We start from the raw sequence: 23,683 nt of genomic DNA, 5'->3' as shown, positions 1-23,683 counted from the left end.
GTTTATATATATATATATATATATATACATACACACATTTCAATTTGATTCATTATTAGAGGTTGTTTGATCTACTTGCCCAATATTGTAGATTCTGAGTCAATTGAATGATGAAACAAAGGGGAAATGGCAGGTTTTTATCCTCAGTAGTGTCAGATATTGTAGTTCAAATATGCACAAAAACATTAAAATTACAGCACTCGATTTCGACGGTCGCCATTTGTGACGTTTTTTGTCGCAAATGGCGACCGTCGAAATCGAGCGCTCGATCGAGCTCAACCGCCCATCATGTTTTCTTCATGGAGGCAGCCACTTTGTATGATGTCGTCAACCTCCCATGATTTCCATCGCTCGCGGCGACCGTCTAAATCGAGCGCTGAAATCATCTCGGAAAGTCCTTGATTCATGAGTGTAAAATTCCACAGATGCAGTCTGACATATTTATAGTTTAGAAAAGTTTCAAGCCAGTGAGAGATGTTGGAGCAGAAGGCCACTGATGACTGGAGACAGAAAAAGCCAACAGTGTTTTGCTCTCATGAGTAAGCTTTGCTCAGCAAATTCGTTTAAATGAGCCTCTGTGGAGCAAAAACAACAAACACCACCATTCAGGAGGAGTGAAGAAAGAATCTGCTCCATAAAGAGGCTCAGATTTAGCACTTTGTGTTGGACGGAGGACCACGCAGATGCTACAACAATCTGTCAGCCAAAACTCAGTTTGTCCCAAACAGCGGCGTCCTCAAAGCTAAACGTTGTTGGAGTTTTAGTCCTCAGATTGGAGAAGCTGAGGACAGAGCCGCCAGTGTGAGCTTCTTCTACCTGCTGCTGTAGTTTGCTTTGACATTTCTCACCTGCTGACAGGCCGAAGATGTTGTACAAACAAGCAGAAAGTGTCGACTTGTCAGCGAAGCAAACTGAGCCTGAAAGTGAGCTTTGGACCGAGTTGCTGTGGCTCCAATTAAATGTAGGAAGAAATGTGTGTTTCCAGCAGAGTTTGTTGAGTTTAGGCAAAGTCTTCATAAACAAGTTTCAAAGCTTGGGAGTCAATACATAATTATGGGACTTTTTATATCATAGTCGACATTTTTGCTGTTTTCAGGCCTAAAACCAACATGGCCGCCTATAACCAAACACCACATGGCATTTTAGAGAAAGATTCAACTAAATATTATATATAAAACTGAGTAAAATGTAAAGTTATTTCTAAAGATATTGTAGTAAACCTGTTGACTATTTTACATTAAATAAGTCAGAAAGCCTTGGAGTGTGTCCAGTCTTTTCTTCAGGAGGAAATGACATCATGTGGAGCAGGTCACGTGATCTGGAATTAACACTTCCTGGAGGAGTTTTTGAAACGGGGAACCTCGTGGGAAGCAATTTCTCCGACACAGATTCAACTTCTTTATGTTCATGCAAAGTCTCCGTGCAGCAGCATCACCAGCTGGATGATGTTTAGCCGGATCGGGTTCTTTATTCTTCCACGTTTTCTCAGTAAGTAAAACAACACTGATCAAACTAACCCTGAGATTTCACTGCCGTTTCCCATCATACCATAAATTCAGAATCTTCATTACTGGATAAATAATAAATCACAATACTCTCTGGGACCAAGTCAGAAAATAGCACTTGTAAAGAATTACTGCCTCATACTGTTCTGTATGAAGCTCTAGAAGTCTGAATCTGTATTTTTGAGGCTGTCCTTGTCACGCTGCATTTTCAAGCCTTAAATAACCGGCCATGACCCTGACTGTCAATTTGACTCATGTGTTTCGCGGCAAATAAAAATACCATCTGGACATATTCAGAGGCTTTTAAAGAGTTAACCAGTCACCATCACTAAAGAGAATCTTTAAGATGAACTGAAACAAACCTGTGGAGCCAAAAAGAGAAGTTTTCTTTATCTGTTCAGCTTCTTAAAGACTTTCAAAGTTTTTTCTGTCTTTGTGGATGAAGAACTCATGAGCAGATTTTGTGTTAGAATAAATTTACTGCCACCAAAAAGCATGCTGTGCTGCATGTTAGGAGTTGTTTCAATAAGTCAAAGTAAAAAGCTTCAGAATACGTATTTACAGGTAGACGGGTGATTCCAGCAAAAACCTACAGAACAGCTAAATATTTACAGTTTCAGTTCTACACATGGTGATTCTTAAACTGTAGTTTGTGCTCAGTGCAGCATCCGGTAAACGAATGGCGCTTAAAAACATGCAATGACAAAGACAAACGCTATTCGAAAGCACAAATGTTCTCATCTTTGGGTAGCAATACAAGGCAGTGAAAAGTAATAAAGCATTTATTTTATCAAAGAATAGTCGTGTGCTTATTTAGAGTGTCCAAGTCTTCATGAAGCAATAACTCCAGCATTTAATAAGAAAAAAAAAAAGCACTGACCCAGCATATTATAAGAGGAAAATTCTACATGTTTTGGCTATAATTCAATAATTCACCCTAGTGATTTGTAAAATGATTAAATTTAGAACAAAATGTCTCAAAAAGCTGCATAGTTTCTCTTGGTTGTTCTAACAGTCAGTCAACATGTTGCTTGTTTTTTTTTAACGATGAAAAAAAAAAGGTCCTTCATACGAGCAGCCACTTAAGGCTTTCTGCGTCTGCAAGAAAGAAAAGAAAAAGTCCAAAACGTTAATAAAAATGATGTTAAATTGACAGGGTGAGTTCAGCAGGGCCGGACCGATTTAGTGGCCGGTTGATTAAATCAGTCGATTCTAGACCTTTTCAAAGTAATCTTCATCAGTCAGAGTTTTGAGGAATAAACGCCGATATATTCCTAATGTCAATGAAAGATTTATTTATACAGCACTTTAAAAGGCCTCTGGCTAAACAAAGTGCTTTACAGTAAAATAAATCAACAATAAACACAAAACAATAAGACAGTAAAATAAAACAGACAAAAAGGTGACTCTGCTCAGCCAAAGGCCAGAGTGAACAAGTGGGTCTTAAAACGTGTTTTAAAAATGGAGGTTATTCTCAAACCTCACAGAGAAGCGATGCGTTCCACAGCGTGGGAGAAACACTTAATTTCTCATAAAACAGTTAATGCTGTTCAGTGTCAGAGTCAGACAGAACGACGTCCTTACACAAAGACGTCATGAAATTAACGGCGCCGATGCAAGTGGCGGCCTCTACAGTAGCTCCGTCTATGATAGAGTTTAACTGTTTTTAGCCTTTTTTTGACTTTTTCAGAGTATATACTAACCTTTAATGTTACTAACCTGTCTTTTTGTTATTTTATGTTGTGTGTAAGCTGCTGAACACTTGAATTTCCCTCAGGATTAATAAAATAAGGAAGTATCTATCTATCCATCCATCCTGCTTCAGTTTAAATCTCTTTGCCATGTGTTACGACATTGGTCCTGCTTTTCATTTATGTTGCTACAGTTGCGCTAACCTAGCTTAAGTTGCGCCCTCTCTGTTTATGTTAGCAATAACATCGCTGTAGTTATGCTAAGATTTAGCATAGCGTTAGCTAACAGCTTAAAAGTCAGTAACTGCAGAAACAATGAAAGAGAACAAAATATCTGAGAGTCCAGAACATCACTCCATCAGCTGCTGTTGAGGATCATTTAAGGAGGTTTATTCAGTAAAATGATGAACATTACTGTCTGTCTTGATGTCACTGAGTTTTACTGAGAGAAAATCCTAGAATGTGACCTAAACTGGAACAGCAACTCACTGTACTGTTATGGAGGAACATTAGTGTCGTACTACTGGTGACCGTTAGATTTAAAACGCTGTCATAGACGACATGTTTTACATTTGAGAAAGGCTCTCTGGTTTTTATTTTGGTTCATATGAGTCTTGACTTCATGGTAAAGAAAATAATGGAGTGACGAAAACATGATTTAAGGGTAGCCCTTTAAGCTGCAGTCAATTTCAGCCATTTTCAGTACAAAAAAAAAAAAAAATCACTAATATTCTATTTGTAAATAAAAATATGACTAGAAATACTGGGAATATTGGACGCGCATTGCGAGGTGCATTTCCTTGAAAACGACCTATTCGTGGATTATATACCAACTTCAAGACATGTTTTGGACAAAATAGTTTACTGGCTTGTTTTGTCTGGATGTCCAAGGTTAGATTATGGCCGTTTTTTGTGGAATATTTTCATCTGTGTGTAATAATAAACCCGGAAATGTGAGTCGCGCTGTGTGCGTTGAAGCCGTGTATAGAGAACGGATGGATGGATATTCGTTGTTTGTCGGACAAATGTGTTTTTCCCACCCGCTGTGGTAATCACATCTGAAAGTGGTTTATACCGGCGGATTCATGAGAATCTAAGCTTTCCATCGGCGTATAGTGTTTGTATAATCGCGTTTGCAGTTTCAGACATTTAGCAAATTGCTTATGCAGATCTCAAAGTGTACCGCTGGCGGGACACTGAAGCGCAACGGGTTAAAGAAATAATGTTTTACAGGAACTTCACCTGTACTGTAACCTACCTCCAATCTGCAGCAACAAGAAGTACCAGACCAGATGTATTTTCATCTATAGATTGACTCTTTTTTTAAGGATATATAATTTTCCAGAGGTTTAGTGCTTTGTTGCATGTTTTTGTCTTGAAAATTCCTCTCTGTTGTGAAGTTAGACAAATTCTAAAGGACAGAAGGATTGTAAAACAGTAAAATGTTTTGCCTGTAATTCATATATTTGTTGGTATAAGTATTAAAGGATAAAAAAGTTATTTTATTCATATATTTTTAATTAATTGGACAATTATTCAGTTATCGGTATTTGTTTCTGCCAAATATCAGCATCAAACAATCCGTATCAGTCAGGTTGTAGTGTTCAGTACATTCATGGATACAAACTTATTTATTTATTTTTTTACTTACTTTTGATAACTTGTGTTTGACACTGGAACCTAATGGAAGGAAAAGGTATTAATACTTGAATATGTGTAGAAGAATACAGATTCAAATGTTCAGACAGCACAAGCAGAGTTTAACGTGTTTTTTTCTTTAACTTACTCTGTTTTCAATGTCGTCCACTGGAGCTGCTCCTTCTGCCGACCCTGATCGCCTCTTGCGACTGAAACAAAAAGGATGTCCAAGTCTATTTTTATCCAGACAAATCTTTTAAAGACTGACGCATCTTGAACTTGAGCTTACAAATCTGACTTGCAGTAGGTACAATTTAAACATTTAAAAAGTAAGTTTGTGCAAAAAAATTCAACGTAAAATGCATCTTAAAACAGCATTTTCTACTTCAGTGACAGAGGTATTGCACAAATATTGACCAAACTGTCAAAAATGAACACTGTTTAAAGAGGTTATCCCTCACATTGTGATGTGTATTTATATATACCAGAGGTGATTGATAAGTTTTGAGCCTGACCAAGAAAAAAGTAAAATTTAAACGATGCTTTATTTCTCAACATAATCCCCTTGCAAGTCCACACATTTCTTCCAGCGTCTCTGTAGCGCCTTGATCCCGTTCTCAAAGAAGGTCTTATCCTGCTCCTGTAGGAAGTCGTTTACCGCGGCTATGACGTCATCGTTTGTGGCGTAGTGGGTCCCAGCAAGGTGCCGTTTCATGCTTGGGAAAAGATGAAAGTCAGACGGAGCCAAATCTGGGGAATAAGGTGGATGCTGCACGAGTTCAAAGCCACATTGGTGAATGGCAGCCATGGCGACAACTGACTTGTGAACCGGAGCATCGTCCTGGTGGAACAGGACACCACGTCTGAGCATTCCACGGTGCTTTTCTTTAATTTTCTCCCTCAGTTGGCGTACCAGGGAAGCATAATATTGCCCATTGATGGTCAATTGATGGATCACAGCATGGTCACCAATTTGATCCATTTTGCTTGAATGACCTACCTCAGACTCTTCTGACATGTTGCTCTCTCAGAGAACAAAAGGTTTTCATTAACAAAGCGTCTTTTCTTGGTCAGGCTCAGAACTTATCAATCACCCCTCGTATATAAATACATCTGTGTGTGTACGTGTACTCCAGATGACATATTTTAGTACTTTGGTGTTTCTTGTATCAACATTTTTAAAAGTATAAGGGAACAAGATAGATTTGTCATTCAGAAATAATTAAAATGTTACTTTACATTTCAAGATATAACAGAGTCTGTAATAGTGACTTCATGCCGCTAAGTGAGCATTTAGTCCAAGTCTTAACTGTTTTATTTCACTATGTTATAAATAATGTTATATTGCTCTACGCACATCCATAGAAAAACAGAACCGTGTGGTACGTGGGTAAATTCTGTACCTGGGTCCTGTTGGACACTCCTGTTTTAGTGTCTCGATGTCGGTGAACTGCACAGCTTGTCCTCCGCCTCTGCTCCTAAAAACATTTCCCTGAAGAAGCAAATAGAAGTGTTAAACAAACATCCAAAAGGAGAATAAAGGAAAAGATTTAATCACATAGCAGGCAGCAGCGTCCCATTAATACAGAAAGCAGGAGCTCCCTGTGAAATCAGACGGAATGCAATTAAGTCAAATTTATTCAAGACATAAAATCTCAGACTGAGCAGTGAAGTGATTTTACCTTGATCAGTTTGGTCTCGATCTCCCCGTCCGAGGCGAGCTCTTGATGCCTAAGCACATACTTGTGGCATTTAGACAGAGCCTTCTCGTTGGGGGTCGACACCGTGATTGCATTGGGAATGATTGGCTGCATGACAGTGTCTAGGTCCAAATTAGAGGCCGGTTTGTGGTCTACCCATTTCTCCCCACTCGCAGAATGTGAGCGTCTTTGCCGTAGATGAACCGGAGGAGCCGTCTGGTGATCCCAGTGCAGAAAACAAACCAGTGCGTTAATCACATGTGACACCAGGTGAAGCTCATCGGGGTTAGTAGTGAAGGCTGATTACTAGGAGTTAGGGGCCGTTTACACAAGGACCATCTTAACAGAAAACGCAAAAGTGGCGTCTTGTCATTTCACGTTTAGACGAGCGGTTTTGAAGGAAATCTGCGTATATACGGTGACTCTATAGTGTGTGGAATTCCATTGGATATGCATGCCAGGCAGCTGGGTGGCGCTGTGATAAAACTCCACCATGTCTACGCGCATGCGTACTATCTCCCTTTTCGGATCTCCGCCGCGGTAAATGTTCATGAATGGAATCTGTACAGATTCTGTACGTTTGTTGGGACGACTCCTGTAGTGTACATAGAGCTGCCAGAGTTGCTTGAAGGTAGGAAGGATGGAAATAATCACACATCTTTGTTTACCTCCTTGTACCGGCCGGCAAACCAAAGCACCGGCGCACGTATGTGACGTAATCACGTACGCGACGTGGTCAGATCTTGGCAAAGTTTTGCGTTTTGCTGTTTAGACGGAAATGTAACGGCGGAGCGTTTTCTACTTTTCCACTCTGGAGGCCGGTTTCAAATTTTTGCGTTTTTAAGTCCCCAACACGCCGTCCTCGTATAAACGACAGGGTGTTTTATTGAAATATTTTGCCGTTTACACCTGCAAGCGTCCTCGTGTAAACGGCCCCTTAGACGGGTGTGAAAATATGTGTATGACTGGAAGCTGGATACTCAATGTTTAGAAATGCATTTTGCATTTTCAGAAAATTCTCCCCATGTAGACTCAAACCCCATCCAAAACAAAATACTTCCTGCTCTTCCAGTGATACATATTTTCAGAAAGTTACTAAAAGCACCCACTGCATTGAAAGAAGAATGTGCAAGCAAAGCAGCACAAAATCAGCGTGAAAATGAGTCCAAGCATGCAAAACTACAGTGAAAAACTAACTGAGGTTTTCCTGTGACAAAATGTACTTGAATTTAAACCAGTTATGTGTACCTGAACAATCTAAATCCAAACAACTGATAAGTAGAGATCATCAAGATCACGTCGATGACTTTAATTTGGTTGTTTCATCTCAAATCTTGAGGGGCCTTCTGCTCAATTATCTCAGATTTGATTTAAATGACTTTTTATACACACGTGGACAAAATTGTTGGTACCCCTCAGTTAAAGAAGGAAAAACCCACAATTCTCACTGAAATCACTTGAAACTCACAAAAGTAACAACAAAATAAAAATTTATTGAAAATTAAATAATCAAAAACAGCCATTACTTTTGAATTGTTGATTAACATAATTATTTAAAAAAACAAACTAATGAAACAGGCCTGGACAAAAATGATGGTACCTCTATAAAAGATTGAAAACTATTTGACCAGAGTGACATGATTAACTCAGGTGTGTCATTTAATTGACATCACAGGTGTTTCCAAACTCATAATCAGTCAGTCTGCCTATTTAAAGGGAGACAAGTAGTCACCCTGCTGTTTGGTGAAAAGGTGTGTACCACACTGAACATGGACAACAGAAAGCGAAGGAGAGAATTGTCCCAGGACATCCGAAAAAAAATGATAGACAAACATCTTAAAGGTAAAGGCTATAAGACCATCTCTAAACAGCTTGAAGTTCCTGTGACAACAGTGGCTCATATTATTCAGAAGTTCAAGACCCACGGGACAGTAGCCAACCTCCCTGGACGTGGCCGCAAGAGGAAAATTGATGACAAATTGAAGAGACGGATCGTTGGAATTGTATCCAAAGAGCCCAGAGCAACCTCCAAAGAAATTAAAGGTGAACTCCAAGGCCAAGGTACATCAGTGTCAGATCGCACCATTCGTCGTTGTTTGAGCCAAAGTGGACTTCATGGGAGACGACCAAGGAGGACACCACTGCTGAAAAAAACTCATAAAAAAGCCAGACTGGAATTTGCAAAAATGCATGTTGACAAGCCACAAAGCTTCTGGGAGAATGTCCTTTGGACAGATGAGACCAAACTGGAGCTTTTTGGTAAGGCACATCAACTCTATGTTCATAGACTCAAAAACCAAGCATACGAAGAAAAGAACACTGTCCCTACGGTGAAACATGGAGGAGGCTCAGTAATGCTTTGGGGCTGCTTTGCTGCATCTGGCACAGGGTGTCTTGAAAGTGTGCAAGGTACGATGAAATCTGAAGACTATCAAGGCATTCTGGAGAGAAATGTGCTGCCCAGTGTCAGAAAGCTTGGTCTCAGTCGCAGGTCATGGGTCTTCCAACAGGACAACCATCCAAAACACACAGCCAAAAACACCCAAGAATGGCTGAGAGAAAAGCGTTGGACTATTCTAAAGTGGCCTTCTATGAGCCCAGATCTGAATCCCATTGAACATATGTGGAAGGAGCTGAAACATGCCATTTGGAGAAGACACCCATCAAACCTGAGACAACTGGAGCTGTTTGCTCATGAGGAGTGGGCCAAAATACCTGTTGACAGCTGCAGAACGCTCATTGACAAATACAGAAATCGTTTAATTGCAGTGATTGCCTCAAAAGGTTGTGCAACAAAATATTAAGTTGTGGGTACCATCATTTTTGTCCAGCCCTATTTCATTAGTTTGTTTTTTTAAATAATTATGTTAATCAACAATTCAAAAGTGATGGCTGATTTTGATGATTTAATTTTCAATAAATTTTTATTTATTGTTACTTTTGTGAGTTTCAAGTGATTTCAGTGAGAATTGTGGGTTTTTCCTTCTTTAACTGAGGGGTACCAACAATTTTGTCCACGTGTGTAATCAACTACAGATAATGAAAACAACACCTGTGAATTTTAAATCGTTCACCTTCAGCACATTTTATTGAAAAGACACGATGATGAGAGCTTTACGTCTCCAAAGACTGATGGCCACAGTCTGAACATCAGTCAGGGTTTTAATTGGCAGCATAATGTGGCTTTGCACTTATAAAGTTCTAAATAAATCTCAGTGGAGAAGGTCGCTATCATACATCCTGACTCTTCTTCTCTCCTAAACCTTCTGATTCATCTTTGGTTTTGCCAATATAAGTTTTGTTTTAGGTGCTGGACCATTTAATGAAGCTTCTGAGCTGTTTTTTTTTTTATTGTATTTGATGATTGGAAATGAAATGTCAGAAGTGCTAACATCAGCCTAATAGATCTGTTGGACTTCACTGCTGTTTTGTTTAATTTATTATTTGAAAGGATGGTGGAAAAAGAGAAATACTGGCAGTAATTCAGTATTTCATTCATTCTGGGCCCAGACTATTGTGCAGTATATACTAACACCATGATAAAATACAGATTAGCTGCAGATGTTCACCAAAAGTTTTGCAAGAGGTCAAATATCTGTGGAAAAGCTGCTTTAAATTTTGTGGGTTGACGCTCGATGCGGCACAGAAAAAACAGCTACTAAAATCTAAGCTGTTCCATAATAAAAAACAAAAATATGTAGAGCAATGTCTCAGTAAAAAGGAATGAAAATGTCAAAAGCAGATATCCATGCTGTGGGACGCAAGATTTTTTCTGCAAACCGAGTAAATCAGAAATGATCCTATTACTCCTTCACAGTGCAGCTGTATAGTAATAATCCAGTGGTGCTTTTGTTTTTTTCTGCCTATTTTGGCCTATTTTTATCAACACTTAAGTATTTATTAATTACTGTACATGCAAATTGCTGCTGCTGTTACTACTTACCAGTGGTTTATGGTCACGTAAATATTTGTGTGTGTTTGTTTCAATATTTAGTGAGTTTTTGTCACTTTAAGTGTGAGATAATACAGTACAAGGAAAAAGCAATTCTAGAGAGCAGTTGGCAAAAGAGACAACTACAAACATGAGATAACTACTCATAAGGCTTAAGATGCAAGGCAAGAGGATCTACAAGTGTGACAGATCGGTCTGCCTTAAAGCCAGGATAAAAGAAACGCAGAGGATTCTACTTGAAGCATTTCTAAACAAGCACACGTCTACTGACGAGTCTACGAGTGCAGGTCTACACTACAAGATTAAACTACAGGCTTGCAGAGAAAATCTATTCCTAAGCACATCTATGCCCTCACACACACTGACCCTGGTGCCTGCCTCTAGGTCTAGCCCATAGACAAGCGTGGCAGCGGGGGCCTCAGTGCCTGGAGCCCGGCGCTGGCCTCTCCTGCGACCCACGCTGCTGGTGCCGTGGTACTGAGCGGGAGTCCGGCTCCTGTACTGGGGGGTCCCGGGGAGTCTAGCCTGGCTGCTCGATTCTACAGGGAACCTCTGCTCCCAGTCAGAGATGCAGGAGGCTACTGAAGGGTAGGATGAAGATGAAGAGGAGGAGGAGGAGGAGGAGGAGGAGGAGGAGGGGGTGGAGGTGGGGTGAGGGTCCTGAACTGCCCTAACACTGGCTCGATTTTGGCGGGAGGGAGTTTGGCTGAAGTCCTGGAAAGTGATGATGGAACGGGGGCCAAGCATCGTGGATGTTAACAGGGCGACACACAGCAGAAAAAGAGGGTGATGTTGTGTTCAAGATTATCACAATAATGATAATTAGCAACATGCAAAAATTTCCACATTGATTGAAGCTGAAAGACAGTGATTTAGTGCGCACTGGTGAGCAGGACGATGAGCGACTTACGGGATGTGGTGACGGTGAAGCGGACCTCTTCTGGGCGGCGTTGCGATCTCTCTCCCTAGACGGCCTCTCTGGCTTCTCTGGACCGCTGCTGCTGCCTCCGCCACCGTTGCTGCTGCTGCTCTCAGTCACTATGGCTTTAAGCTGCTTCAGCTTCTCATCCTTCACCCACAACTTGTTCTGCATCTCCAGCTGCTTGGCGGTCACTCGTCTCTCCTGATGGGAAAAGACACGAAAGAACAGTCTCGTGATTTATTCCTACATGATGAAAACCTCAGATATAGGAGCCCACATTTCTAATTTCTAAATGAACAGTAGGGCTGCATGATTGTGGACAAACTGCTAATTATTTGGGTGAATAATTGCAGGTATTTGTCGATTTTCTATCTAAGTAAACATCAGATTTTATTTCCTTGTTGCTACACTGTTAATGTAGAAATATTTGCATCAAATACAGCTTCTACCATGGTCTCCTCACGCACTGAAGATCTGCTCATCAATAGACTCTACAGTTGACTTAAATGCCTCACATGCAGGCTTTGGTAGATGTTGATTCAGGAGTTGTGCACAGACAAGCCTCTAGTGTCCCAGCTTAGTTACTGCAAGAACAAAAACTACTTTGAAAAGACTGAGATCAGGTTTACCCAGACTAAAACCAAGAGATTCAACCAACACGGGCCGTTTTTTTCAGTATAATTCATATGAAACTCAATCATGAAAAGCCAAAAACAATATGGGAGTTAATTGTGCAGTAAGTTAATTTCACCTGATGAAGGTTTGAGGAGGGAATCCTGGTAAATATATTCACATTATTTAGCATTTTTGTTTTATTCAAAAGGTAAATTTTACTAAAATGCGTCACATCACAAAACGATGACACTGGTAAAAGCTATATCCTTAAAGAGTGACCTTAAATTAATTCAAATAAATATTTATGATGGCAGAGTTTCAGAATTAATTGGCAAAAGGCATAATTATCGCTACGTATTTCTGTGTAGCGGCCCTCCACTCATTAAATCAGGTTTAGGCTGATTAGGTGGATTGTGTTGGGCCTTTTGGGGCCTTTTTTTGTACTGACAGACAGTGGGGCTGCATAGTGGATCGGTGGTTGGCACTGTCCCCTTACAGGTAGAAGATCCCCGGTTTGCCTTCCTGAGATCTTTCTCCATGTTCTCCCTGTGCATGCGTGGGTTTTCTCCGGGTTCTCCAGCTTCCTCCCACAGTCCAAAAACATGCTGAGGTTAATTGATGATTCCAAATTGTCTACAGATGTGAATGTAAGTGTGACTGATTGTGTCCATGTGAAGCACGGTGACAGACTGGTAACCTGTCCAGGGTGTCCCCTGCCTTCACCCTAAGACAGCTGAGGATTAAGCGGTGTAGATAATGGATGGATGACAAGCATTGAGAGAGAGAGACATTAAAGTGGGGAGAAGAATGAAGGAAGGACCTGCAGCAAAGAACCATCAGCTGGACTTAGGGCTGGGCGATATGGCCAAAAAATAAAATCTCGATTTTTTTTTTTTTTTTAGTCATCTTGGATGATTATGATTTTAATGGATTTTTGTTGTTTCTTGCGGTCTGTTTGCTATGGCTAGTGCTAGCCATGCTGCACTCCCGTAGCTGCAGCACTCTTCCCATTCTTTAGGATGCCTCTGCTGGAGGTGCTGAAAGAGGTTAGTTGTGCTGCTACTCTTGGTTTTCACAGTACTTTTGCAAACCTTGCACATGACTGTAGTTTGCTCTGTGTCAGTCTTGTCAAAGCCGAACCACTTCCATATAATCGATGTAACATGAGGCCCTTTTCTGGCGACCAACTCTTCGTCTGCTGTTCTGTCCGCCATGACGGGGGTGTGAGTGTTTTGGTGGAAGGAGATGAGAGGCGGAAGCAAACGCCAGTGCGCAAGTCGTGAAAGGCAGAAGAAGAATCTGTATTGTTATATATTTAAGCTCGCCTCGATTTTACGATTTGGCAAATTTTCAAATAGTCAGGTTTTAAAAAGGCGAATTAATTCGATTTATCGCCCAGCCCTACCCTTAGTAGATCAGTTTTGATACTCTCACCAACATGTCAGGTGCATCTTCCAACAGTGTGTTTGATCCAAGTTTAAAGAGTGAAGGAAGTAAATTATCCTTCTCACAATGCTGTCTGCTTTTTCCATCTGTTTGAGGACTGACAGTATTTTCCTCTAAATATGAAGCCGACAGCGCAGCTTGGAAACAACACAGACGGTAGTATTTAATACGTGCCCAATCCCTGTATCCAAACCAAACACTGAGGCAGCTGTCTATGGTTCCACTTACACACTCCTTCTCCCACTTCAGCTTGGTGTCTGACACCATCCCCTGCATGCGCTGCTCCATGCGCTTCCTCTCCGACAGCTCCTTCTGCAGCCTCTGCTCTCGGGTCTCCAGCTCCTGCTGAAGGGAGCGTTTGTCGTGCTCGTACATGTCCGTTGTCTTCTGCAGGATATCGATCTGAAGAGGAGGACCGGTCGTGTGAGAAAAGTGTAAATATGCGCTTCTCTTTAAAAATATAAGTGAATGATCAAACCTTGTATTCCAGCGTTTTGGACTTTTTCTCTAACCGCTCTATCTCCGATCTCTGGCTGAGGATGAGTTTGTCTTTTTCGTTCAGTTTGCTTCGCTGTTCGTGGAGGAAGGTGTCCTTTGCATTGAGCTGGCTGTCGAACTGTTGAAGTGTTGACTTTAGCGAAGTGGCTGTAGGTAGAAAACATAATGATGGAAGTAATAAAATCAATTGCTCATGTAGGCAGCAAAAAAATACACACAATGACCAGTAAAACCTTCAATCCCAAAGCAATGACTGCAAACATTACTGATGCATCATTGTGGTACTGAATAAATGGATTTCTGCTTAATTTCAATACTGACACAGGTATCTGTATAAGCAAACAACTCTTTGTGGACGTAGAAAAATGGCCGGTACCGGTGTTATTGAACTGTTCTGCCATCATCTGACGAACGCGATGCCTCCTCTCCAGAACCTCAATCAGTCGGGGCAGCGTCTGATCATCAGCTGGATCGACCAGCTCACTGCTAGGCAGAGCTGGAAGGCTTTCTATGAGCCGATTCATCAGAGCAGGGTCATCTGATGTGGAAATAAGGCATGTAAAAAAGGTAAACATGGCAATAAAATGATTAAGATACTGTACATCAGGGGTGTCAAACTCATTTTAGTTCTGGTTCCATATTCAGCCCAATTTGATCTCAAGTGGACCGTTCAGTAAAAACACAGCATAATAATCTATAGATGACAAGAACTCCACATTTATCCACTGTTTAGTGTAAAAAAAGTTCACATTTAGGGAATTATCTTTTTGCAAAAAATGATAAACAACCTGAAATTTCTTAAGAAAATAAATTCAATTTCATCCACATTCATCCTCAGTTTATCATTTCCACATTAAAACTTCCAGAACAGTGTCTAAAAAGGAACACAACATTTAGTCACAGGCATCAATATATTATACTTTATGATCAAACAACAAAAGTCAGACAAAAAAAAAAACAACAAAAAAAGATAAAATAATTACAAAAATGAGACAAAATGGCAAAAACGAGAAACAAGATGACAAAAAATGTGACAAATGACACGAAACAAAACAAAAAAAAAGAAAAAAATGAAACAAAGAAGCTGCAAAAATGGACAAAGGACAAAAAATTACACAAATGGGACAAAAAAATGACAAAAGCAAGAAACAAAACGACAAAAATAGACTAACACCACAAGCAAGAAGAGAAAACAAAATGACAAAGACGACACAAAACAAAGAATAAAGTGAAACACAAAATGACAAAAATTAGAAAAAATGACAAAAACCCCTGCTGTACATAAAACAGCACAAACTCTGAAACTCCGATTTGCCATGTTTCAATGTAGTGGACTTTAGAGTGATTTACCGCCGTTACTGGGACCTCCTCGTTCTTCCAGACGACGGGACAGTTCATCTTTGAACGCCTGGTTTCTGTATCGGCGTCCTGCAGCGAGGCCACAGATGGGCCGGTCGACTGGCCGCGCTACCTCCACCTCCTGGGTCATCTCGGCAAAGCGCATCACCAGCTGCAGCACAGAAAAACGATGCGCAATTAAAATGGACCACAAACTCACAATGTAAACTTTTTAGGGCAATTCGTAATGCCAGTCTTATGTCTCGATTGAAAAGCGGTTTGGTTCAATGGGCTGTCCCGAATAGTGGTTTCTGGCCTCCGAATATTCGGGCCCTAATAAAGACGAATATCTGGAAATTCGTTCCGCCCCGTAACGTCCGGGGGGGCGCGCGGCGACGGAGACGGAGAAGAGGGGCCGAATAGTCGGATCCGTTCGTGTGGTTCGTGCGGCGGCAGAGACGGCCCGAATAGTCGGAACCGTTCGTCTGGTCTTCCGGGTCCACATTTTGCCCTCGTTTAGTCTTTAGTTAAACTGAAGAATTCCCAAACAGCAGAGGTCTTCAGCATCTTGTCTTGTGTTTATGCAACAAAGTGAAGCGTGACGTCAGAGTCGGCAGCAACCCGGCCATTCGGGTGGAGGTAAGAAACACGAATGGAGGAACCGAGATGAGCCGAAGAACACGACGAGATGAGTCGATGTGGGCCAAAGGCGAAGGGAAGACAGTAATACTGCATATTCTTTCCGCCCGGTGACGTCCGGGGGGGGGGGGCGAATATTTGGATACCAAAATTAATATCTGGATAGTGCCGTAGCGAACGAATATTCGGGATATTCGGGTCCAGCCCTATGTCTACAACTAAACTGTGAATCTTGTTGAGTTTCAGTGTGAACTGAAACTCAACAAGTGTGAACTGAAACTCAACAGTGTGAACTGAAACTCAAATACACAGATCCGGGGCGGATCTGTGTATTTTGTTGACAATCTGTGAGTGTGTGTTCAGCAACTTGTACACATTTGTTGCGATCTTCCAAAGAACAAGAGACATTAAAAAAGCAAACATCTTACCATAGTTTCTTCATAATCGTCGGCCTTTGGGTTGACACAAACAACCATCCGGACTTTTCCTTCACCGTCAAAGTAGTTTTTAAAAAGATGTGTAAGTTTAGAGTCCCTGTACGGCACCATCTGCAAAAAAATGAAAGCTCTGATCACTGCTACGAATTAAGCTCACACAACAAGAAAGTAAAACAGAAAAATGACAATGATGACAAGATGTTAAAATATCAACCTTATTAGTTCCACACATCTGGTTTTCACGGAGCACTTCTATACATGTGCGCAGATTCATCAGGGACTGGTTGATATTACCTGTAAATCAGACATCAGCAGAGATGTTTAGCGTCTCAACAGATGTCATTACTACTTACACTAAAATAACTGTTGGGGAATGAGGAAAAAAAAAAAGCATCTTTAGAGAAAAGCCCACAGAAACACGACGCCCTGACCTGCTTCCCGAAGGCGGCTTCCTTCAGCTCTGGTTCTGCTGGTCCTCTCACTGCCTGCCAGGTCCACCAGACACAGCTGGCTCACATTCACCTGGTTTTTGTCCTGTGTTTCAGTAACATCCTGTCAGTATCCGCACACATCAGTAGAAATATTGTGGGTGCTTTTTAAGTTAAAATTAGCTAAAATGATTTTTTTTAAAGAGTATCACTAGATTTAATTTAATAACCACTTATAAAAAAAAAACAACCAGAATTATAATGCTTAAATACAAAAAGCAGAATTTCTTCCATTTGTTGGAATTGCGTCTCGCCTGCAGGATGTGATCCCCGTCAGCATCCAGAGGAGCTTGTGCCAGCTTCACGGTGAACACGCTGTGGGAGCGACTGGATTCACGATTGAGCTGAGTGTTGGCGATCCTCCTTTTCTTTTGCCCTGCAGACAGGCCAAACCATTAATACCGTGTCGCAATAAAAAGGTCCGTGTGGAACATTTGGAACTGGTAAATGCTGCTAGAACTCCAGCATCTCAGACAAAAACAATAGATAAATAAAAATAGAGAAATAAATAAATAAATGTGGAAATAAATAAATAAGGAAATATAAAGAGAAATAAATAAAAAACAGAAAAGGTAAAAGCAAAGACAATTTTCCTTTTTATTTATTTATTTCTCTTTATATTTCCACATTTATTTATTTCTCTTTATATTTCCACATTTATTTATTTCTCTTTATATTTCCACATTTATATATTTCTCTTTATATTTCCACATTTATATATTTCTCTTTATATTTCCACATTTATATATTTCTTTCTCTTTATATTTCCACATTTATCTTTTTTTGTGTGTTTAATTTGGCACTCCTGTGACTCCATAGACAGCATGTGAGCCGGAAACAGAAAATAAAAGTTCTTATCACCACTCACCCTTCCAAAAAACTTCAAACGCCTCCTCTGTTGATTTCACCTCCACTTCTGTACAACCAGCGACATACATGTTGTGGTTCTGGTCTTCACGCAGAATCTTGGATTGAGGCGGTCTGAAACGAGTTAATGTAAACAGTCAACACACACCAACGATAGAACGCAGTGTTAAGGTGCTTTAGTAAAACAAGCAGCAAAAGCTACACGACAAAGAACTGATGTTAGTGTCAGAATTAAAATTAAATACAATCAAGGGAGAAGCACAAACACATTCAGGGGTACAGACACATGCACACGAGCTTCAGCCATTCAGGGACGTTACACGTCTCCACGGCAACAGCAACAAGTCAGGGCCAGTCCTTTAAGACAACAGCCATCGAAATGACACAAAGCTAGCACGCTACGCCGATGCTATTCACAGGGCTCTGGATTAATGGGATGGAAACGCACTGATGACCTATACGACAGATCAGCTACGGCCGAGTTATGACAGCACTAGTAACACTATTGTACCGGCCACATACACAAACTCATTGTTCCGTGCGGGCGTGCCTCCACCGAGCCACCTGACAAAAACAGGATTTGTAAAAGTACAAATTGTCAAACTAAATCTGCACATACAACACAGTCACAATGCCTGTAAAACACAACGACAACCCGAACATTTGTGGCATTCATTAGCTGGGCGTAACAGTGAATCTGCACATCCTGAGGTTGACAAAAACTTCAACTTGACACAGTGTTTCAAAAAGCTAATCCCTTCTTACTTTGGTCTGATCGGGTCATACGGAGTCTCTTCAAGCAGATCGTAGATGTAGTTGTTGTAGATCTCGATGTAGGACACAAACACGCTGTAACAACAGTCGTCGTCGACGCTCTCACATTTACAGGCTTCCTCTGAGCTGATCATATCTGCAAACTCTGGATCGGCCTTCTGCCTGGGAAACAAAACGCAAGCAGTTTAATAACTAGCATGTATTTCCATTCAGTTTCCTCCAATTTCATCACTACGCGTGAAGATGACACCTATAGAAAGTAAGAGGTGATTAAATGACTCCTAGCTACCTGGAGGAGGGAGTTTTGGGCACAGATTGCTGACTGTCCCGCTTCTGTCTCTCCAGCAGAGCGTCGACTTGACTCTGAATCTCCAACCCGTTCTTGTCATCTGGTTTAAACACCTTTAGAAGACAGAAACACATCTAAAATAAATATCCCATGCCCTCTTCAACAATCTATACTAATGAGTCAGTGGCAGGCGTACAAATCTTTTGGCCTGAAAGGGACCGACGCTGTTGAAGAGCATGTCCAGAGAGCGGGGCAGGAGTCCACCTTCACCAGGTGAGCCGGTCATCGTGAAGGTCTTACCGCTTCCAGTAACACCGTATGTAAACAGAAGACCTGTAAAGACGGGACATCAAATGACTCCATGTTACAGAGGATTAGGCCTGCTGCTGTGATATCTAAGAAAGAGAAAATACGATTATGTGAATCCCAAGAATTAGAGAACAAAAGTACATAGAAACTAGGGCTGGACCAGAATATCCGGATATTAATTTTGGTATCCGAATACCCCCCCCTCCCCCCTCCCGCCTTCGGATGTCACTGGGCGGAAATAATATGCAGCGTTACTTTCTTCCCTCTGCCTTCGGCCCACATCGGCTCATCTCGTCCTGTGATCACATAAACATATACACATATGTCGATGTGATCACCCCCTCCTCCCCCCAGACGAAAATATTCGGAGCTCGTCCCTTCCCTTCACCTTCGGCCCACTTCGGCTCATCCCGTCGTGTTCTTCGGCTCATTTCGGCTCCTCCATTCATGTTTGTAAACACCGAATGGCCGGGTTGCTGCCGACTCTGACGTCACGCTTCACTTCGTTGCATAAACACAAGACAAGATGCTGAAGACCTCTGCTGTTTGGGAATTCTTCAGTTTAACTAAAGAGGGCAAAATGTGGACCCGGGAGACCAGACGAACGGATCCCCCCGGTCGGACGTTACGGGGCGGAATGAATATCCGGATATTCGTCTTTAATAGGGCCCGAATATTCGGAGGCCAGAAACCACTATTCAGCCCTAATAGAAACAGATAAATGCAGCTAGAAATAATTTGTGTGGATTGTGAATTTCTAAATGTCTGATGATACCTTTTAACAATTGTTCTGTTGATGAACTAACTCTTTAAGGAAAGGATAAATGGTCGGTTTTCTATATTTCTTGCCTCTAGAAATGATTAACTTACCATTTTTACAATGAATGAGGTCCTCTACTAGGGGCTTGGCAATGTCCTCAAACAGCTCAATTTGAGAGGTATTAATGCCAAATACTTTCTTGAAGGAGTACTGCGTCTGTGACAAACAGAAAGAACAGGACAAGTAACCAGATCGGTTATTATTCGAACACATAAAACTTGTTTGCATCCAAGAAAGTCTGAAGTCTCTGCAGAATAAAACCAGTCTGATTGATTTTTGGTTCAATATTGCAGTGATTTTATTTATTTATTTTAATTTTATGGCTGAATAACAAAAAAAAAAAATCAAAGTACAGCAAATCAGTGACTTTGAAAAACAATCAGAACACACTAACCTCCTTGTATTCCCCGTTGCGGTTGGCTTTGAGGCCATCGGGAGCGTGCAGCTGAATGGTGGAGCTGCTGATCATCTCAACACAGCACTCCTCATCTTCTCCTCCTAGTGGACGGATACGGCAGTATACCTGCAGGACAAACATTTTAAAATCAGCGACTTCCAAACAGAAATGCTTTAATATCCGGATTAAAAGTCTATTAGTTGAACAGCAGGGAAAGCCTCACAGGACTGCAACTAACAATTGCTTTCATTGTTGAGTGATCTTCATATGATTTTCCTGATGAACCATTTGGCCTCTGAAACACTAGAAAGCAGTGAGAAATGTACGTCGCACAGTCTACAGTACTCCAAAATAGGAAAGATATTCAGTTTACTATGACTTAGGACAGGATTACCTGCAAATCACCACAAATGGTAGTCCGTAACTGAGCAAGGATTGACATTTTTGATTTAAAAATTGCACAAAGTAATCAATTATCATAAGAGCTGCTGAATATTTTGTTGACTAACAGCTGCAGCTCAAAAGAAATACATTAAATATGTATGAAAGTACAAAAATAAAACCTTTCATTTGTGCTTAGAAATGGAGGCATGCTTTGCTTCTACTGCACTGCGCTGTGATATTGTTCCAGTGTGATGATTCATGAGTAAAACATGTCCACTCACCCCTACAGGATCTTTATCTACGTTGGCTGCCTTCTTGGGTCCAGGCCTGCGAGGAGTCTTCCCTTTGCTGTAAGTGACAAAACAATGGATTATTATCAAATACTGCTTCCTGATTGCCTTCCTTTTACTGTTAGATATAATAACTGATATTCTAGATAATTCACCTATTTGACCAAAAACAACTAACTGAAATATTCTCAAAATAATTTACTACCAAAAACAGGGAAAATATGTCACAATATTGAATCATAAATGAAGCACTGCCCCAATCTTACACTCTGCAGATGCTAGGGAACATGCTCACAGTCGTGCTTTTAATATTTTTGTAGAACCAGCCCAATAAAGACGCATTTCACAATCACATTTGTATCTTACAGTCGTAGCCTGAAGTATGTGAAGATGACCTGGTTCGTGTTCTGAGGACAGAAACATACGTGTTTTTGGCTTTGTGTGTTGTCATGTGGAGAGAAGGAAAGGCTTTTCTCAAATTGAGGGAAAAAAAACAAAAAACTTTCTTTTCTCCAAAAATGTTTTTATTGAGAAAAGTAATGAGATCACATCAATGAGAAATACAATCCATTTTCCTTTTTAATATGCATACATACAAGCACGCAGGCATGAATGCATACATGCACAGATATATGCCAACACTTAAACACACCTACGAACACAAAAGCAAAATCAACTAAGAACTGGTTAGAATTTAAAGCAAGACAAGCATGAGGGATCCCAAATAGGGAAGGCTGCAAATTCACTCCAAGAACAGTGGACATAATATTAAAACACCTGGTCCAAAAATCATTTAGAGCCATGCAAAGAAAAAACAAATGGCTGAGGAGACAAAGAGAGCCATGCCATTTATCACATTCATCTTCCACTTCTGGATAGATTACAGAAAAGACCTTAAACTGAATAAGTCCTAGACGAACACAAGAGGTGGTAGACCGTATCCTGTCTATAGCATGATGCCAGAGGTTTTCACTGAATTGGATTCCCATTTCCTTTTCCCATGTATTCTTAATTTTGGCACTAGAATGACTACTTGAAGACAAAATGAAGTTGTATATGATGGAAATGAAACCTTTCTGATGAGGACTGTGTGAGAGCAAGTTTTCAAAAAAAAAATTATCATCTTAAAAAGTCTTCACCTGTCGGTACAGGGCCAAATCAAAAATGCACATGTATACAACCACAGAAGCATATGGTCAGGCTGAACTATCTGGAGAAAATATCTACTTTATTTCTGACTGATATTGCAACACTGTGATCGGGTGACACTCATTACACTATCAGAAGTGTTTCACTCCCATAAAAAAGACAGTATGAATCTACACTGTACTGTAGAATATTCCAATGGATATGTGTATTACTTTGTTGCACTAAAAACAGCATCATCAGCATTATCATTATGCACTACGGTGTTTATATATTAATTTCTAGCTTGTAAATATCTGTATATATTGTGTTTATTTTTGTTCTGTTCTATAGTTTTTTTTATTATTATTCTCTTTCCTGATTCCTAGGGTGACACCAACAGCCAAAACCAAATTCTTTTGTATGTTTTATAAATACTTGGCCATGAAAGCTGATTCTGAATTTAAAAAAAAAAAAACACCAGTAAACCCTGAACCAGACGTGCTACACAACATACTAGTACATTATAAAACGCAGCATTTGCGTCTAATTTCTTCTCATTTAAAAGGTGATTTCGATTTTAAATAAATTAATTGTTCTGCCCCCAATATGTGGTTGGGAAAACTGTCGGTTACTGTGTAATTAGCAACATCGCATTATGTAATGTGTAAATGAACTACTCTGAACAGGTAGGCTAACTAGCTAGCTCAGTTAGCTCAGGTGCAACTCGATCAACAAAACATGCAAATTTAACACTACATCTGCAACGTTCAGCTGCATTACTTCACGGTGTTCAAAAAAAGTTATCAACCAGCGTTATGGGTTGTTGAAAAGGGAATTCTGAGTTCAGATGTTGAGCAGCTGCCACACACAGTCCGATGTTAGCTAGCTACAAGCTAACGTCACTTAGCTGTACCTAACCGAACTCACCTTCCGCTACAATTCATAAAGAGAGCAACCGCTAAATAACCAAACGCATCTAAGAAATAAGTTGCGGAAATAATATGACACCCTTCGTAGTCTGAATGTGTCAAATGTGTATAGAGTTAAATGGAAGATAAGTTAATACTGACCCGGGTCGCTGCATTGTTTGTGTCGGTGAACTCCTCCGCTGTTCTCTGGAGCCGCTTCTCGATTTTAAAATTTCCCTCTGAGACGTTGACCTGACCCTCACACATCTTAGCCAATCAGAGCGCAGACAGAAGGCCTTGCAGCGGAAGTCCCGCCTCCACTACCTGTTAGCTGCTATGGCCAGCTGGTCCTGGATCAGCTGAATCCTCAACACTGACGACACAACTCGTTCCAGGGGATATTTATCATTTCAGAAAACTTTTTAACTTCTTTTCTGCAGAAAGATTCCAGATAGAACATCTGATGTAAATCTCTGAAACTCAAGCATTGATCTAAATTATATATTTGTTTCTCATTTGTAAGCTGTTGCTAGTAACCTTGTGATCAAGAAAATAATCTTTTTCCTATTGTTCTTGTTGTGTATTTTTTATCTATATAACATTAATACTTGTAGGAAAACACTCATGCTGCAACAAAGGATGGACAGT

General features: G+C 40.6%; 1 protein-coding gene across 5 annotated transcripts; it reads right to left on the bottom strand.

Annotated features, from left to right (window-relative positions):
- Positions 1–1,964: 1,964 nt before the first annotated feature.
- LOC110948497 (kinesin-like protein KIF23) lies at positions 1,965–23,396 on the bottom strand. Of its 5 annotated transcripts, XM_051936615.1 has the most exons (24): positions 23,198–23,396; positions 20,991–21,057; positions 20,323–20,451; positions 19,979–20,084; positions 18,996–19,132; positions 18,800–18,912; positions 18,502–18,672; positions 18,259–18,300; positions 17,738–17,850; positions 17,124–17,245; positions 16,813–16,915; positions 16,596–16,675; positions 16,373–16,492; positions 15,318–15,477; positions 14,344–14,505; positions 13,948–14,114; positions 13,698–13,871; positions 11,397–11,609; positions 10,853–11,200; positions 6,517–6,750; positions 6,238–6,326; positions 4,983–5,043; positions 4,848–4,876; positions 1,965–2,603 (listed from the first exon to the last, which is right to left on the bottom strand). In XM_051936615.1, exons 1-24 carry the CDS (start codon positions 23,209–23,211, stop codon positions 2,588–2,590), a joined length of 2,970 nt encoding a protein of 989 aa, XP_051792575.1. In that variant the 5' UTR covers positions 23,212–23,396; the 3' UTR covers positions 1,965–2,587. The 5 variants fall into 5 exon arrangements, with proteins under 5 accessions (XP_051792575.1, XP_051792580.1, XP_051792578.1 ...); XM_051936620.1 differs by lacking the exon at positions 10,853–11,200; XM_051936618.1 differs by lacking the exon at positions 18,259–18,300.
- Between the last annotated feature and the right edge of the window lie 287 nt (positions 23,397–23,683).

This window comes from Acanthochromis polyacanthus, chromosome 2, assembly GCF_021347895.1.
Source record: "Acanthochromis polyacanthus isolate Apoly-LR-REF ecotype Palm Island chromosome 2, KAUST_Apoly_ChrSc, whole genome shotgun sequence".
NCBI lineage: Eukaryota > Metazoa > Chordata > Actinopteri > Pomacentridae > Acanthochromis > Acanthochromis polyacanthus.
The sequence above is the reverse complement of the archived record's forward strand: the minus strand, read 5'-3'. Positions and strand labels throughout refer to the sequence as shown.